Here is a 19,894-nt window from a genome sequence, read left to right on the forward strand (position 1 = left end):
TTGATGTCGCTTCTGCCTTCTCATGCCATGGAGCCGAGCAGGGGCTATCTTCTCCCCAGTCGGCAGCCAGGCATCCACAGGAGAGGACGCGATTGTCTCTGCTGCCGAGACGACTGGAGCGCAGCGGGAGGGGGGGGCACCTCTCCCGCCGCCGATAAAAGTGATCTTGCGGCGAATCCGCCGCAGAGACCACTTTTATCTTAAAGACAAACGCACGCCGTTACTGAAAATACCGGGGTTATGGCAGCTAGCTGCTGCCATAAACCGGTATTTAGCATCAAAGTACCGACGTACAGGTACTTGGATTTCCGTGAAGTGGTTAAAGGGAGCCTCTCACCAGGGGGCACAGCTAACTAAAAAGGGCCTTTTTGCTGTTAAACTAAATTAAATAGGAGGGCTGTGCTAAAAGTAATGCAAAAGTGGGCATCATTTTTTATTAACGTACATAGGCCATTCAAATTTCACATGTTGGTAGAGTAACTACTAATAGTAATTATTTTTCATTGCAGGTAAATAATGGATTCCAAGCAACTATGTGGTCCCACTATGTGGTTTGACCTCAATGCTGGTTTCCCCTTCTTTAAACTTCTTCATCCATCTGCGCACATTGCTCTTGTCAATATGTCATCTCCATAAACATTCTGTGGATGTTGGATAGCATGCGCCCCTCCTTTGTCAAGATCCCACCTAGGGCACGTTTTTTTGGCTTGGAATCCATCATTTACTTGCAATGAAAAAGGAGAAGAGTTGCTATAGAGGAAGAGTTACTCTACCAAGATGTGAAATTTGAATGACCTATGTGAGTTCATAAATTGTTATGCACACTTTTGCATTACTTTCAGTGCAGCCCTCATAATTGTAATATACTATGCCACCAAAAGTATTGGGACACCTGCCTTTACACGCACACGAACTTTAATGGCATCCCAGTCTTAGTCTGTAGGGTTCAATATTGAGTTGGCCCACCCTTTGCAGCTATAACAGCTTCAACTCTTCTGTCCACAAGGTTTAGGAGTGTGTCTATGGGAATGTTTGACAATTTTTCCAGGAAGCGCATTTGTGAGTTCAGAAGTGGTTGTAAACCTTTACATATACCCAGTGAAGTGAACAGCCTCGGGTGATACACAGAGATGAAACAAATCCTCCCACATAAGTTGTACCTGTTTATCTGCAGCTGTCTTTCCCCTACATCCATTCAAAGTGCAGAATTTACACATTGCTTAATTTAACCACTTGAGCCCCGGACCATTATGCTGCCTAAGGACCAGAGGTCTTTTTCCAATTTGGCACTGCGTCGCTTTAACTGCTAATTGCGCGGTCATACAATGCTGTACCCAAACGAAATTTGCGTCCTTTTCTTCCCACAAATAGAGCTTTCTTTTGATGGTGTTTGATCACCTCTGCAGTTTTTATTTTTTGCGCTATAAACGGAAAAAGACCGAAAATTTTGAAAAAAAATGATATTTTCTACTTTTTGTTATAAAAAAAATCCAATAAACTAAATTTTAGTCATACATTTAGGCCAAAATATATTCGGCCACATGTCTTTGGTAAAAAAAAATGTCAATAAGCGTATATTTATTGGTTTGCGCAAAAGTTATAGCGTCTACAAACTAGGGTACATTTTCTGTAATTTACACAGCTTTTAGTTTATGACTGCCTATGTCATTTCTTGAGGTGCTAAAATGGCAGGGCAGTACAAAACCCCCCCAAATGACCCCATTTTGGAAAGTAGACACCCCAAGAAAATTGCTGAGAGGCATGTTGAACCCATTGAATATTTATTTTTTTTGTCTCAAGTGATTGAATAATGACAAAAAAAAAAAAAATTTACAAAAAGTTGTCACTAAATGATATATTGCTCACACAGGCCATGGGCCTATGTGGAATTGCACCCCAAAATACATTCAGCTGCTTCTCCTGAGTATAGGGATACTACATGTGTGGGACTTTTTGGGAGCTTAGCCGCGTACGGGGCCCCCGAAAACCAAGCACCGCCTTCAGGATTTCTAAGGGTGTAAATTTTTGATTTCACTCTTCACTGCCTATCACAGTTTCGGAGGCCATGGAATGCCCAGGTGGCACAAAACCCCCCCAAATGACCCCATTTTGGAAAGTAGACACCCCAAGCTATTTGCTGAGAGGCATATTGAGTCCATGGAATATTTTATATTTTGACACAAGTTGCGGGAAAGTGACACTTTTTTTTTGTTTTTTGCACAAAGTTGTCACTAAATGATATATTGCTCACACAGGCCATGGGCCTATGTGGAATTGCACCCCAAAATACATTCAGCTGCTTCTCCTGAGTACGGGGATACCACATGTGTGGGACTTTTTGGGAGCCTAGCCGCGTACGGGGCCCCGAAATCCAATCACCGCCTTCAGGATTTCTAAGGGTGAAAATTTTTGATTTCACTCTTCACTGCCTATCACAGTTTCGGAGGCCATGGAATGCCCAGGTGGCACAAAACCCCCCAAATGACCCCATTTTGGAAAGTAGACACCCCAAGCTATTTGCTGAGAGGCATGGTGAGTATTTTGCAGCTCTCATTTGTTTTTGAAAATGAAGAAAGACAAGAAAAAACATTTTTTTTTTCTTTTTTCAATTTTCAAAACTTTGTAACAAAAAGTGAGGTCTGCACTGGTGACAGGGGGTGATCAAGGGGTTAAAACTTTATTAGGGGGGGTTAGGGGGGTATCCTAGACCTACAGGGGGCTAATACTAACTGTCCCAACATTGTAACTGTCACAAACTAACACCAATGCAGTAATCAGAAAAAAAAAAAAAAAAAAACTGCTGGTGTCAGTTTGTGACAGGGGGGGGCGATCGGGGGGGGATCGGGGTGTTTTGTGTGCCTGGCATGTTCTACTGTGTTGTGTAGTGTTGGTGCACTCACATACCTGTCTTCTCTCCTCGGGCCGGAACGGAAATTACCGAGCCGAGGAGAGATGACATCATTTCCTTTGCTGCTGTTTAGCATACAGCAGCAAAGGAATGATTCGATTGGCCGGCGGCGATCGCGAGGGGGGGGCCACGAACGGATGGCCTCCCCCTCACCTCCGATCGCCGTGGGACAAAAGACGACCGCCTCGGGCACCGGGGGGGGGGGGGGGGTCCGATCGGACCCCCCACCCGCGGAAGGCAAATCACGTATATGTACGTGATTTTGCCTGTCCGTGCCACCTTGCCGACGTACATCGGCGTGAGGCGGTCGTCAAGTGGTTAATTTAGCGCTGCATTTTGGATTTTTTTATATATGTTTGATGAATCAACAAACTATGCTGGCAGCTAACCGTTGTTTCTAGTTAGCGCAGATATTTTTCACATTTGTTTTACACATGATCTCTCAGCTCTGAAAAGCAGGGGGCGGGGAGTTGAAGTTACATCAGTAAGGAGAACTGATTGGAGGAAAGGGCCACGCCCCTTTCACACAGGAACAGAGCTGAGGCTGTCAATCAGCCGGAGCTTCCTCCCATGTCACCTTTTTTCTCTTGGTGTCAGTAAAACTTTTCAGAAGTGATTCATGCTGATAGCAGAGGAACAAAGTAGCAGACAGAAATGACACTGAGCTCTGGTTCACACTGCCACGACTTCAGAGTTTAAAGTCGCATAACAAGTCGCATCCAATAAACTGCAAGGAAACCAATCTAATCAGTGCGACTCAAGTCACTCTGACTTAGAAAAAGGTTCCTGCACTACTTTTGGTGCGACTTGAGCGTGACTTGCATTGACTTCTGTTAAAGAAATTGTAAGCTGCGTTGAAGTCACGCTGGGATGTCGGATTCAAAGTTGCACGAAAGTCAGTGTGAACCGGGCTTAGTGCTCTGGATTAAGAAAAGTACACACTTTAGAGGGATATGCTTTGTTCATATTTCATGTCTGAGGTTTACAACCACTTTAAACCAAAAAAAGGATTTGGCTATATATAACATTTGACATAGAAGTAGCATAATAATATTATAAGATAGGCTCCTAATTCATCACTGTTCGCATGTAAATCACACATGAAACGATGGACTGGACAGAACAGATAAGCGGTCTTGGATGCAGACAGTTTGCACCCAGAGCTGCTCATCAATCCCTAACTGCACATACCGCTCATGGTATGATTACTAACTGCACATACCGCTCATGGTATGATTACTAACTGCACATACCGCTCATGGTATGATTACATGCGAACAGCAGCAGCTGCCTCTCAGCCTGTCATTGATTTGTACAGGTCTGCTAGCTGCTGCCAATCTCATCCACCTGTGCAACCCACCACACAAATACACTCAATTCTTGGCAATGTACAGCCCTATATGGCCATGTAATTACATAAGAGAGTAGCTGAACTGAAAACTGCTATGCAGAAGGCGCTTCCTATATAGGAGACCTGTCACCCAAGAAAAGCTGCCTATACCCTTGATGACTGGTCACCTAATCACCCAGCTGTAGTTCTGTGCAGGCAGGACAGTCTTCTGTAAGATTCTCGTTTTTATGGTAATAATAATATTGATATTCGAGAATTCATATTGATGAGAAAAGTTCCAAGAAAGTCCGTTCAGTTCTTATGTAAAAACTAAAAAATTGATCTAATAATAAAAATAGCAAAATATTACAAGAACAATATCAAAGTATAGAATGTCATTAATAATGTATTATGTTCTTAAGATGAAGATTGAATCAGATGTGTGTGTGTATGTAGATGTGAAGCTGTATTCAATGTCTCGTGGAGAATGTCTGCAGCTGTCCTCGTGATGTGAGTGTCTCCCAGCAAAACTCTTCTTCAACTCTTTTTACTTCTAAATCAAACACATGAAAATAGCCCCACCTTCCTAAAAAGGGTTGGTTTGTCTTATGCCCTGTACACACGACCGGTTTTGCCATCGGAATAAACTCTGAAGGTTTTTACGACGGAGTTCCGATGGGATTCCGCTCAAGCTGTCTTGCATACACACGGTCACACCAAATTCTGACCGTCCAGAACGCAGTGACACACAACACGTACGACTGGACTAGAAAACGGAAGTTCAATAACCAGTAGCCAATAGCCAATAGCTTCCATCTCGTACTTGCTTCAGAGCATGCGTAGTTTTTTGTTTTTTTTCCGATAGTAATTTGTTTTGTCGGAAAAATATAGAACATGTTCTCTATCTAAGCCCGTCCGAATTTTCGACAGAAAAAGTCAGATGGGGCATACACATGGTTGGAATATATGATGTAAAGCTCCCATCGGACTCTTTCTGTCAGAAATTCCGCTCGTGTGTACGCGGCATTATAGTTCCACAGACTTCCAGTCTAACGACTGATGTTGAAATACAACACCATCTCTATTCAAGTCATTCCATGGGGATGGGCAAGACTGCTATGTGTAAAGTTTTAAACATACAATATAATATTTCCTTTAACTTCTAAATCAAATACTACATAATCAGTATATATATTATATTCATTTAAAATGCAATGTTCTTATTAGTATTCTAATCAAGAAATATTGTAATATAAAGAAATTATGATCTTAACTAAAACATGAACCTTTACTTCTTAAAGTATATGAATCCTTCCTTCTCATCTGTGATGGGGGGAGGTGAGAGCTCAGCTCTCTTCTAAATATTGCCATATGTGGGCTCTCCCAAGAAATACCTATGAGCTTATAACAGCATATACTTTCACGAGTATAAAAACCTATATAAAACTTCACTTTTTCCATACATAGAAGAGATATACATATATATATTTATATATACGAATCAATTATTATGTAAGATCTAATCCATTCATTCTTTTGTTAATTGATGAATATTACATTCTAACAGCTTCATGTCACCAGTACCTGGTATGACAGTGTATTAGCATGGCTCGTAGGAGTTCTGCAGTGCACACCTTTGAAGGAAGAGGCATAAGGTGCATTGCAGATCCCTCCACCTGGCTGGTGCTTGGGGAATCTCCCTATAAACACAACAGAGATGCTCACCTTGCATTCAAACTCTTCAGCTTGCCTAATTTCACAGGGGAAGCTGTCCAGCAGGAATCCCTTGGTGGTCCCAAGCGATGAGCTAATTGCATCCTTCAGAATGTCCAGAATGATGTCCTATATAGAGCAGAGGTACATTGTTATATCCCCATAGAGTTCAATAAAAACAAGCACAATTGTGCCAAAAAAAGCAAAGGCTTACAGACAAGCAATAAGACAGCAAGAGGCTCACAGTGTGCAGTGAAATCAGAGCAAAGAATTTCAGTAGAGGAGAGGAGCCGGTACAGCTGTGCAAGAATGAATAGAAAGCTGGAGGTCCACTTTACGATGACACTAAACTCTGATTTAAAAAAATGATATTCAAGTATGCATTCTTAAAGCAGAACTAAAACCTCTGATAAAACTGAGAGCAGGCTGGTTCTTTTTTTGCATGCTATCTCTCCTCTGCAATATAATAAACTTGCCCGCCTGTTCACAATGTTCTTTAGAATGTACACTAAGCTGTGCACACGCAACTCAGTTTACATTCCGGTAGACATCCTGTGTGCCGGGATGACTGGACTCCGGTGCTAGCGCAGGTGTGACATCATCCCACACCTGGCCATGAAGACAAAATAGAAAATGTCAGTGATTGTTTCACGGTGCCAACATCCTGTTGTATGAACAGAAAAAAGAGAGTTCCCCTTGGGATTTGGACTTTAACGGCACTCAGATAAATGTAACAACTTAATGTAGTAGAAAAAGTATGCATATATTTATTAGAAATACATAGTTAAAACGTGTTATGGAGTATACATTACAGCCACTACTGGTGATACAATTGTTACAAATAGATGGTATGTAGGAAATATCCTTCATCCGACGCGTTACTGAGTCTGCTAGAGATAATCGTTCCTCAGGGGTAGATAGGATATGATAACTCTACAAAAATAAGTATAAACAGTCAATGCCTATACATATTATTAACCATAAATTACTATGCATGTATCTGTTGCATTTTAAATTTACAATTGCAAGAGTCAGATGCTTATAGCACACTCCACTGGATTAAAAACAGAAAGCACAAAGTAATACATGCATAGTAATTTATGGTTAATAATATGTATAGGCATTGACTGTTTGTACTTATTTTTGTAAAGTTATAATATACTATCTACCCCTGAGGAAGGATTATCTCTAGCAGACCCTGAAACGCGTCGAATGAAGGATATTTTCTACATACCATCTATTTGTAACAATTGTATCACCAGTAGTGGCTGTAATGTATACTCCATAACATATGTTTTAACTGTGTATTTCTAATAAATATATGCATACTTTTTCTACTACATTAAGTTGTTACATTTATCTGAGTTCCGTTAAAGTCCAAATCCCAAGGGGAACTCTCTTTTCTCTGGCCATGAAGACGGACCACCCAGAAGTGGGTAGAAGATGCTGGTGCCTGTAAGGGACCTCAGGCCATTGAAGAGGAGTGAAGTATTGCAAACTTTAGTTCCACTTTAACTCAAAAGGGTCCCTTCTATTGCTCTCAGCCTACTCCAAATCTCGAAAAATTCCTTTTCTTGCTGCTGTGCTCTGACTTCCTGTTAGAGGATGGCTATGTTCGTTCGCCATGGTCCCTCTGTATGTAGGAATGCAGCCACCTTCTTTTGCTCACTCCTGAGATGGACTATGGGATTCGTAGTGTGCATAGAGCAGTGCACATGACCGCAACTAACGTGCACTGCTTGATCTTAACAACTGCAAGTGAGGAGAAATGAGAGGTACAAGAGCTCATGAAGGATGTTACAAGGGGGCAGAAAAACACAGTAGGAAAATAGAAAATTATATTAAATACTCATTGTAATTTTCCTTTCCTGGTGCCAATCCATAGCAGCATATGTGTGGTAGCATGCTGCCATGTTTGCACTAGGAAAACGAAAAATTGTATCAAATACTTACCATAATTTTTCTTTCCTGGTGCCAATCCATGATAAACACTGAAGAAATGGCTGCACTCCAAGATCCATCAAAAGTATTATTTAATGAACGAACATCCCAAGTGTTACAGTCAGTTCAAATGATAGACAGGCATTAAAGTGACTCTAAACAATATCCTAATGCCGCGTACACACGACCGGTTTTGCCGTCGGAATAAACTCTGAAGGTCTCTCTGACGGAACTCCGACGGAATTCCATTCAAGCGGTCTTGCCTACACACGGTCAACCCAAAGTCCGACCATCCAGAACGCGGTGAGGTACAACACTTACGACGGGACTAGAAAAAGGAAGTTCAATAGCCTTAAGTCATCAGCATTCAAAGACATTTTGGACATTTCATGCTCCCAACTTTGTGGGAACAGTTTGGGGATGGCACCTTCCTGTTCCAACATGACTGTGCACCAGTGTACAAAGCAACATCCATAAAGGATGAGACACGAATGAGCGAGTTTGGGGTGGAGGAACTTGACTGACCTGCACAAAGTCCTGACCTCAACCCATTAGAACACCTTTGAGATGAATTGGAGCAGAGACTGCGAGCCAGGCCTTCTTGTCCAACATCAGTGCCTGACCTCATAAATTCTTCTTCTGGAAGAATGGTCAAGACTGGGATGCCTTTAAAGTTTATGTGCATGTAAAGGCAGGCATCCCAATGATTTTAACAATATAGTGTATGCTGCCATGTTGGCACCAGGTAAAAGATGTTATGAATAATAGATTACAGGGTCATTAAGTAGTAGTTGTGTATGGATTATTTTTGGAGACTAAAGCCGCGTACACATGAGCTGAATGTCCGACAGAAAAAGTCAGACGGACTTAGAAACGGAACATGTTCTAAATATTTCCGACGGAACCAATTCCTATCAGGAAAACCGATCGTCTGTATGCTGTTCCGATGGACCAAAAACGATGCATGCTCTGAAGCAAGTACGAGATGGAAGCTATTGGCTACTGGCTATTGAACTTCCTTTTCCTAGTCCCGTCGTAAGTGTTGTACATCACCGCGTTCTGGACGGTCGGACTTTGGGTCGACCGTGTGTAGGCAAGACCGCTTGAATGGAATTCCGTCGGAGTTCCGTCAGAGAAACCTTCGGAGTTTATTCCGACGGCAAAACCGGTCGTGTGTACGCGGCATTAGGATATTGTTTAGAGTCACTTTAATGCCTGTACATGTATTGGTAGATTACAAGTGCACTTTATGAAATCTTTTATTTGCATGCGATAATGGAACAAACATTCTGTCTTTTGTTGGTTGACAAGGACGTGTAGGGGCCTAAATGCAATCCTACCTCTCGGATCTACAAGACAGGAATTAATGAAAAGTGTTGACTCCTATCAACAGAACCTTTGTTGCTGGAGCCATGTTTTATCTCTGTAACCTTTCATTAGAAGAATGATTTCACTAATGTATTTTATGTCTGCCACAAGGCACATGAAGCCAAGGATGGATAATCATCTTTTTTTTTTCTGTCTCTTGCGTTCTCCAGCAAAGCGTACGTTGTGTTGCAGATTCCTCTTCTGTTAGAAGGATTTATCTACAACGTGTCACCGGCATTTTTACCCACCGCAGCTTCTCTCATCTTAAATGTTTTCAATGGAGGAAAACTGACAGATGGAGCCACTGATAAACATGAATTACTGAAATTAAATTAAAAGGAATCTGGAAGAAGAACAATACAGAAGCTGACAACGTTTACTCCTCACAGCCACCAATCAGACTAAATCTTGCTTCGAAAATTTTAACCTGCTTGCCAACCGCCCTATAACACTTTTTCTGCTACAGGGTGGACGCGCTGCGCAGGATCACGTATATACTATATAGGAAAAAATCTGCGCTAGTGTGTTGTCAAAAGTAAATACAGCAGCTGTGCACTAAGGCCTAAATACCAGGTTTATCAAATATGAATGTCCTAAAAGTGCAGCACCCCTGATAACGTTACATATAAACGAAACGATCGTAGGGACGATGCACACACGCTGCTGCACAGATGGTTGGGACTGCAGGATTAGAGTCCAACTGAGAGTAACGGACGTGGAACCAGTTGAGGTCAGAGGTAGAGAGGAAGCCGTCGCCACTAAGGGATCATCTACTTTGTTACCAGAGATCATTGTGAGTAAGCTGGAGCCAGTACCAGAACAGTCTTCACACCAGCCAGGGACGGTGAAGAAGTGGGAAAATTTCAGAAAGTGCCAGTGGGTCAGCTGGGGTGATGCTTGAGGAGTATCTGTCAGTGCCAAGCCAGGGACCCAGCAGGGAAGCGGGAGTGACGCATGAGGAAGATACTGAGTAATGGAAGTGGAAGAGCTCAGGGGATCTAGTGGTGATTGGGTCTGAGAGTCTAATTAAAGACAGAGCTCAGTGAGTGAACAACTGTAGCGTGCAAGTTACCAATAGTTAAGTACAATTACCGTTAGTGACTGTTACAAGATTTGTTGCCATAGGAGACAGCGGTCCTACCTATACAGAAGTGGTGTCCTGCTGGAGGCCTTCCACTGTATAGCTGTCTAAATATAGAAGTCTTGGAGTCTGCCAATTCTCATTGCATCTACTTAAGGGTGTCCTGGCCCTTACCCTCTCTCCCACAGTTCTTGTTTTAAAGACAATAAATCTCTTTGCCCTCAAAAAGTGTCTGGCACCCATCACTTCAGCTTGTATTACACCCACCATGCCTTGTAACCTACTCTTCCACGAAGGATGTCAGCTCTCCCAGAGTCTGGAGGTCACCATTAGGCCTCTACAGGTCTGGGACCTGGCTACATTAAAATAAAACGGTTGAGACCATAATACACCATGAGGAGTCTCCCTGTTTTTTACCCATTTTAATTCTAAGTATTCATCCATCCATCCCATCCAAGATGGTGAGCTGGATCATCTTGTCACCATAACGGGAAGACAGTGAAGTTGGCGGGGGGAATATTTCCGGATTTCCATCTGAAGATCAGAGATCTCAGTAAGAGCTGAATGATCTTCCTGCGTAAGAAAGATCGCTGGTGATCTGATAAGGTCCCATCTGATTTATGGTGAAGGTGTCACAACGGTGAATGTCTGAGCACTGCGCCGTCAGGATCAATCTATCCAGTATGGGACACTGTCATGTATGAACTGTTTGCACAGGAGCACCTTAGTGATCAATTTATGAACTTTGCACTTTATGAATATATTATATTTTGCACTTTTGCATAAGGACATTTTTGGATTGAATAATATTTTGATTGGATTTTCTGTTCAGGATCACGTGTATATATATACGTGATCCTGCACTTCCGGGTTGTCGGGCGTGAGTGTGTGTCGGCTTACTCCCGCTGTGAATCTACACAGTGGGAGCTGATCAGAGGGTCCGCCTGACCCGATGGCACCCACCAATCATTCTGTACACAGGCAGATCACCGCTCTGTCAATAAGGAAGGCATGGGTCCTGTATTCCATGGACAGCAGGGACATGGATCCATACCTTCCCTTAGTAAAGGCACCTCCCACAGTTAGAAAACACATTTTAGGCAGACAGTTAACCCTTTGTTCTCCCCTGATGTTAACCCCCTTCCCAGCCGGTGTCATTAGTACAGTGACAGTGCATATTTTTACGCTAAAAGTCACTGATCACCACCATTACTGGTAAACAAAAACAAAATAAATAAAATTTCCATAAATATATCCCACAGTTTGTAGATGCTGTAACTTTTGCGCAAACCAACATGTAGCAGAATACATATTGGCCCAAATTTTTGAAGAAATTCGATTTTTAAAAAAATTTTATTGGATATGTTTTAAAGGCAGAAAGTAAAAAATATTGTTTTTTTTCCCCCCAAAATTGTCGGTCTTTTTTTGTTTATGGCGCAAAAAATAGAAAACGCAGAGGTGATCAAATACCACCAAAAGAAAGCTCTATTTGTGGGAAAAAAAGAAAAATATGTAATTTGGGTACAGCATTGCATGACCACGCAATTGTCAGTTACAGTAACGTAGTGCCGTATCGCAAAAAATGGCCTGGTCATGAAAGGGGGTAAATTTTCCGGAGGTCAAGTGGTTAATCTGATTGGGGATGCAAACAGTTGGTAGAGAGGTTATACAGCAAGGGTTCCGGTGTAAAAAGCTAGGGGTAGGCTGACATAAATTGAGATGACTTTCCTAATTCTTTGCGCAGCTCCAGCATTTGCTGGACCACGTTAGAAGTTTACTGAATGTTTCATGTTGTTGCCTGAAATTGTTCTTTGACCCTTTCGGTGCCAGAGCCGTTTTTGCACGTGTTAAAAAAAGTAACTTTAGGCCTGAAGATCAATTAAAACCCCCATATAGTACACATTTTTTGAAAGCAAAGACCCTAGTGGTTCAAATTTTTTATGTCACACAATATTTGCAGGACGGTTTATCAAGGGCAAAATTTCAGTAAAAAAATACACTGGAGTTAATTTTTGGGGCACACAATTGCAATATCAGACAAGTTTTTTGTTCAAATATATAAAATGCGGTTGTGTCGAGTAAATAGATACCTAACACATCAAGCTTTAAATCTGCATGCGCCCGCACAACGACTATGAACTTCAGCACCCTATAGTTTCCATAGATGATGCTTTAAAAACCCTTACAGGTCATCAGTTTGGAGTCAACCATTCTAAAAAAAATTGTCAATCTGGCGTGAGCCTAGATATGTAACATGTCTAGCGTAAGCAACATTTTCGTATGAAGGCGCTCCCAATGGGTGCGTTTATAGTCATGTGTGCGCGTATGTGGAGGTGAGACAGGCTTAAAACAAATTAGTTTGGGAGGTGGGGATTGGTTAAGTGATTGGGTGTAACATTATTTTTGACATTTTGTTTTTATTCACTGAAACTTTATTTATATCTCATAGAGGAACAAATTCCCCTATGTGGTAATATATTTTTAAGACACGTTTAATCACACATCAGGGTCTCTTATGCCTTGTACACACGGGCAGACTTTTCGACCAGACTGGTCCGACGGACCGAATCCGATGGATAATCTGACCGTGTGTGGGCTCCATCGGACCTGCAGCGGACTTTTTCGGTCGAAAATCTGACGGACTTTAGATTTGGAACATGTTTCAAATTTGTCCAACGGACTCGAGTCCGGTCGAAAAATCCGCTCGTCTGTATGCTAGTCCGACGGACGAAAACCGATGCTAGGGCAGCTATTGGCTACTGGCTATCAACTTCCTTATTTTAGTCCGGTCGTACATCATCAGGTATGAATCCGTCGGACTTTTGTGTGATCGTGTGTAGGCAAGTCCATTCATTCGAAAGTGCGTCGGAAGTCCGTCAAAAGTCCGTCGGAAAGACTGTCGGACCTTTGTTGCCGAAAAGTCCGCCCTGTGTACAGGGCATTAGACTCCTGATGTCTCACCTGCTTTTCATTGAAGCTAACACCAGACACAAGAAACCAGAAGTGACGTTATACATGTCCCTTCTGGGTTCTTTTCAGCTAGGGAACATCAGTGAACGGCCAGAATATTAATTTATTGTTGTCATTGGAATGAGTGAAGCATTAAAATGCACCTCAGTGTTTTTTCTGGTAGAACACTCCTTCATCTGAACATGCTAGTGGTGAGTTTTGTTTTCTCTTCTTCTAAAATGCCCTTTAAACGCCTATGTGTGCAGGGCCACAAAGGGTAACACAGTGGTGAGTTTAGAGGCCGAAAAAAACAAATGCCTGTAAAAGTGGCGTTTTTTTTTTACATCCCGTGTGGCCTTAACCTCAATAGGTTTCTGATGGAGGATGCCATTGTTTTACTCACAATCTATATGTTAAGTCCAGCACTTGTTCAGCATCATTGTAGGTGAGACGACTGTCCTGGAACAAGTAAGCAGCTTGTATGTCAACAGATTCCAGTAGAGCAATTTCCTGTTCAGAATAAATGTGAGTGGATAACAGGACCCACTCAATTATTTAGAACAGACTACTCTTGAAGATGACAGCTGCTGAGTGTGGCTTGAATGTATTGTATGTAGTTCAGTGTATCATCATTCAGCAGGCCATTCACAATGCTTCTGGTAGAGGTTGCAGACTTATGTTACATGATGCTATGCTGTGCTTGTTGTTACCCGTTTACATTGAAATTGTACTCACCATCGGCACCGGATCCCCGTGTTCCATGAGATCCTTTATGAGTTTACTTCTTTCCGAAGGCATGGCCAGATCACTCTGCAGCAGATCACCTACAGACAAGTAGGTGAAGCCGTATTTCTGCGCTAATTTTTCACACTGAATCCCTTTACCGGATCCCGGGCCACCTGCCATACAAAAGATTATAAAGCATTACAGGTACAAACATCAAAGAAGACTGTCATTCAACTTTTATACAACGGTAATTAAATCCCAACTACAACTTCCCAACAGGTATTATCCTTCCCTTAGCCCAAATTCCTTTGTACGATTTAGGGAAGGGTTGAACCGGTCAAGTTTTTATTGCAGTTCTCTTTTCCAATGGGCAATTCTTCATCCTTGTGTAGCACCCTTGTCCCTAGAATAGGGCTACAGGTAAATTTAGTTGTGCTGGGTGGTAGCCAGCCTAGCTAATTTGTAGTGTTTAGTGATTACATGACTTCTGTTTAATTCCATTCAATGGTGGCTTCTCACTTTTGTCAGAAGGGGGCGCTGTTGCTTTTGACATTAGTATGATGAGCTACAGTACATTTCAGTTATGGATAAACATACTATTCTAAGCCAATCATATTTTCTGTGATGCATGCTGGGAAAAGCTTTTTAATGGAAGGAAATCAGGGTCAGTCTTCCCGCCTAGGGCTTCGGCCTGGGTGGATGTGTGTACAGTTCCTGGCTGCTAGGCCTTAAGCATGAGGCCTATCCGGGTGTTTAAGTTTATGCAGAGGAAAGCCTGACAAAGATCTGGAAATTATTCTAGAGGGATAGAGTTCTAAAGAAGCACCAGTGGTGACTCTTCATGAGCTGGAGGCTATGAAGTGGCTTGGAGGACTTCAAGAGAGAACTCACCCAAGGGAATCTGAGATGAAGCAGTGAGTAAAGTTCAGTTACTAGATTCACACATTAAAAAGTAACATACAAGAGGCAAAGCCGATACAATATTGCACACAGTTAACTTTTGCATTGCATTTAAAGTACATGAGTATACATGACATCTATAACACCTGATGTGTTTCACGAGATGTGGCTCGCTCTTCAGGGCCTCACAGAAAAAAAAGGAAATAGAAGGCTTGTACCTCTAATGGACAGCATCCCCTGAATAAGCCTGGAATATAGGCGAAACATGTTGGGAATTCCATTTCAAAGTGCGGTATCCATAAAATTTTGTTGAAACGTACTTTCCATAATTGTTTTTTAACAATTTTTTATTCTGTCTTTAAATAAAACATTTTATACTACTCCTTGAGATCACTGGACCTTATTTTGCACCTTAAAAATCCCATCAAATTCTCCTATACTCACACAAAAAAAAAAAGGAAAGCCCCCATACTCACTAATTGGCAAGGCCTAGGTGCCTGTAGCTATGTTCACGGAGGATGGCAGCAATATATGCTTGGGAAGGGAGCTGAGGAAGCGGTTCCAACCAAAAAACCCCGACCAAGGAACAATGGGAAGGCGGACATGCCATTGGTAGAAATTAGTGACCTTGGAGATCCAAAATAATCCGTTCAGGTGTCAGCTAAAATGTAATGTGATATGTATATAATCAAACATTGCTAAATTAGCAAAATAGTACTATTAGTTACTATTTTGCACCTAGGCCTTGCTGATTGGTGAGTATGGGGTCTTTCCTTTTTTCTGTGAGGTCTCTCTTACCATTTATTCATGTGTTACATTACTTTTTGATTATTCATTTCCAGATATATCCCACATGCATCCACCCCTGAAGAGCGAGTCACATCTTGCGAAACATGTCAGGTGTTATAGATGTCATGTATACTCATGTACTTTAAATGCAATGCAATCCTTAACTATGTGCAATATTGTAGGGGCTTTGCCTCTTGTATGTTACTTTTTTATGTGTGACTATTTCTGTAATAAATACTTTACTGTATTTACATTTGTCAATTTCATCGGCCAACTGTGCAAACCTCATTCAAAGTTCCAAGGGCGACATTCATGTTTCTACTGATCGTTACTAAGGGTGTCCTGTGCCCCGTCCCCTCTCTCCCACATTTTTCCTGTTCTGAGAAGTAAACGTCTCTATTGTTTAAAGCATAAAAGTGCCCAATTTCTTTCTTGTTCATCACCCACCATGCCCACAAACCTGCACCCTGAGAATGTATGTCAGCCATCCCTACCCCTGGTAGTCACCATCAGGCTCCCGGAAAATCGGGGTAGGCGCTACACTTGTGACACCAAAATAAGAAACAAGTGGAAGAAGGTAATTGGAACAGGAAGGCAAGGACAGCAGAAAAGAGGTCATTCACTTTGGAATCATTATGTTCAGAGATTTATTACATGTGTGTTCTAAACCTAGTCAGGTTAATAGGTTAATATAAAGTTGAATCGCATATGGAAGGGCAATATATATATATCAGCAGGTGGTTAAAAATGCACCAACGTGGCAGGAAATTGTGTTGGCTGGAGGAAGGTCAATATATTCTGCAAATCTGCATTAATTAAAGGTTATTCAGCTTGTAGTTGTCTAGCTGTGTGTTTAATGCATGCTGTTTATACACACTGCGTTGTTATCAAAAGTCTCTGGATAACTGCATGAAGCAGCTCTTGTATAAGTTCCCTGTATACTGGCTTTTATTCTGGTCATAGTATTGGATTTAGGTACATATTAAAGGTAAAGTATGATGTGTCAGTTTTATTTTTTTTCCAAGGGTATGAGTTTTTTCTTACAACAATAGAGACAAAGGAAAACATGTGAAAACGGGTGGAAAGCTCCACCTGCTGGTGGGATAGGAATACATATTTTTTTTTTATCCATATTAAATAAAAATCTGAAGCGTATTTATGGTTAGCTTCTTAAAGTTTAAAGAAAGTAATTTAAATAAAAATGCTAACAGGCAGGCTTTTTATAACAGAAGGTAAAAAGCCTGCCTGTCAGCATTTTTTTTTTTAAATTACTGACTTTAAACTTTAAATGTCGCTCCTGCCTGTCAGCAGGTAATGTGATCTGAGCTGCACTTGCACAGCTCAGACCACAAAACCTGCAAGGGGGCCATTTATTTTTTTTGCTCTTGAGACTTTGCTACCGCTTTAATAGCATTGTTTGGTCAATGAGAAAGCACATTTTGTTGTGCAGTGCTGTTGACTGCTGTGCCTTTACTTGCATATGTTATGCATCTGAAAACAGTGTGTTCATCTTCTGTATTTTTGTATTTATTTTTTAAAAAATGTATCAAAAAAGCTATTGAATACAAAAAAAAGCATAATAAACCACCATATATTCCCTTAATGTGCATTATCTGGGAAAAAGAAAAGGGTAGTAAACCGTAACTGAAAAATAAACTGTGAACCAAGGGGCTGCAATAAAAGGGAACATTTTATTATACAGATTTTATATAGTGGCAACAGTTTGTGTTGCACTTTACTAAATAAAGGGAGAGAGTTCAAGACAAGAGGGTTTCAGAAGGCCCTGCTCGCAAGAGCTCACAATCTAAAAGGGAAGGGGCTGATACAAAAATAAAAAACTGTGGGGACTTGATGGAAAAAATGAAATCTCAGCTCTTAGGTAGAGGAGGGATAGGCTTCCCTGAAGAGATGTGTTTTCAATGATCGCCTAAAGGTAGACAGAAAAGGAAACAGCTGGACAGATTGGGGTAGAGAGTTCCAGAGGATGGGAGAGGCTCTGGAGAAGTCCTGGAGGCGATGAGGGAACTAGAGAGTAGGAGATCCTAGGGGGACAATGAGGATGCCTTGGTTGGAATATTGAGATGTGATTGGTGATGTACTCTAGCTCAGAGCAGATTTGTGGATGGCATTGTATGCTGTTGTTAGTATTTTGAATTTTATTTGTTGGACAAGCAGAAGCTGGAGGAGTACACCCCTCACATTTATGTAAATATTTTATTATATCTTCAAACACTGAAGAAATTACACTTTGCTACAATGTAAAGTAGTGAGTGTAGTTTGTATAACAGTGTAATTTTGCTGTCCCCTCAAAATAACTCAACACACGGCCATTAATGTCTAACCCCCTAAGTGAAAATGTCCAAAGTGTCAATATTTTGTGTGGCCACCATTATTTTCCAGCACTGTCTTAACCCTCTTGGTCATGGAGTTCACCAGAGCTTCACAGGTTGCCACTGGAGTGCTCTTCCACTCCTCCATGATGACATCACAGAGCTGGTGGATGTTAGAGACCTTGTGCTCCTCCATCTTCTGCCTGAAGATGCCCCACAGATGCTCAATAGGGTTTAGGTCTGGAGACATGTTTGGCCAGTCCATCACCTTTACCCTCAGCTTCTTTAGCAAGGCAGTGGTCATCTTGGAGGTGTGTTTGGGGTCGTTATGTTGGAATACTGCCCTGCAGCCCAGTCTCTGAAGGGAGGGGATCATGCTCTGCTTCAGTATGTCACAGTACATGTTGGCATTCATGGTTCCTTCAATGAAATGTAGCTCCCTAGTGTCGGCAGCACTTATGCAGCCCCAGACCATGACACTCCCACCACCATGCTTGACTGTAGGCAAGACACACTTGTCTTTGTACTCCTCACCTGGTTGCCGCCACACACACTTGACACCATCTGAACCAAACAAGTTTATCTTCATCTCATTAGACCACAGGGCATGGTTCCAGTAATCCATGTCCTTGGTCTGCTTGTCTTCAGCGAAAAAACAAAAGGAGAGGAGTGCCTCTAAGTAAAAAGTTTATTCAATTGATAAAATAAACAGTAGCCACTTACATTTAAAAACACAACGATGCCTAAGGCAGGTGGATGTGTGTCAAGGAAGGTCCATGAGGCGCATGCGCACTCCTTTCTCAAGAAAGGAGCGCGCATGCGCTAAGAGCATGCGCATTCAGAGCATACGCGAAGTCCGTGAGGCGCATGTGCCTCACGGACCTTGTGCATGCTCTGAAACGCGTTGTGTTCCCCACAGTGGTTGACGTCACACGCGGCCTCCACGGGTTGACTGCTCCTCTCCTCTGCAGGACTGGCTGTGTTCCGTCCCGGCTCCCCGCCGTATTGCAGTATGGATTCGAGACATTCCTGGGAAACGGCTTCCTCCTACACCACATTCCTTGATACACATCCACCTGCCTTAAGCATCCTTATGTTTTTAAATGTAAGTGGCTACTGTTTATTTTATCAGTTGAATAAACTTTTTACTTAGAGGCACTCCTCTTTTTTTTCCTGATTACCTCGAGCTGACTTCACTCTTGAGAAGAGCTGCCCTTTGTGAACAGTCCTATCTCGTGCTGGATCTACCCCCTCCATCTGCTACTATTCAACAGTTCCCCTTATCAGACATCGCTTGAATTTTGGACTTTTCCTGTGTTTGAATGCCCATACATGTACTATTATTATTTTATACTTTTTAATTATTTATCTGGATTACTTTAGTTTTTGTCTGTCATTTTGCTTTGGTTATTCTGAGCGCTAATTTTTTCCTGTTTTTGCTTGTCTTCAGCAAACTGTTTGCGGGCTTTCTTGTGCATCAACTTTAGAAGAGGCTTCCTTCTGGGACAACAGCCATGCAGACCAATTTGATGCAGTGTGCGGCGTATGGTCTGAGCACTAACAGGCTGAACCCCCCACCCCTTCAACCTCTGCAGCAATGCTGGCATGACTCATACATCTATTCCCAGAGACAACCTCTGGATATGACGCTGAGCACGTGCACTCAACTTCTTTGGTCGGCCATGGCGAGGCCTGTTCTGAGTGGAACCTGTCCTGTTAAACCGCTGTATGGTCTTGGCCACCGTGCTGCAGCTCAGTTTTAGGGTCTTTGCAATCTTCTTATAGCCTAGGCCATCTTTATGTAGAGCAACAATTCTTTTTTTCAGATCCTCAGAGAGTTCTTTGCCATGAGGTGCCAT

General features: G+C 42.0%; 1 protein-coding gene across 1 annotated transcript in view; it reads right to left on the reverse strand.

The window, feature by feature from the left end:
- Positions 1-19,894, reverse strand: part of AK5 (adenylate kinase 5) — a 426,857-nt gene that overhangs the window by 33,533 nt on the left and 373,430 nt on the right. The window contains exons 11-12 of the mRNA XM_073593713.1: positions 14,026-14,189; positions 5,964-6,080 (exon numbers count right to left, since the gene is read on the reverse strand). Of these exons, the coding sequence (XP_073449814.1) occupies positions 5,964-6,080; positions 14,026-14,189 (281 nt within the window). The remainder of the gene's footprint in view (positions 1-5,963; positions 6,081-14,025; positions 14,190-19,894) is intronic.

This window comes from Aquarana catesbeiana, linkage group LG07, assembly GCF_042186555.1.
Source record: "Aquarana catesbeiana isolate 2022-GZ linkage group LG07, ASM4218655v1, whole genome shotgun sequence".
NCBI lineage: Eukaryota > Metazoa > Chordata > Amphibia > Anura > Ranidae > Aquarana > Aquarana catesbeiana.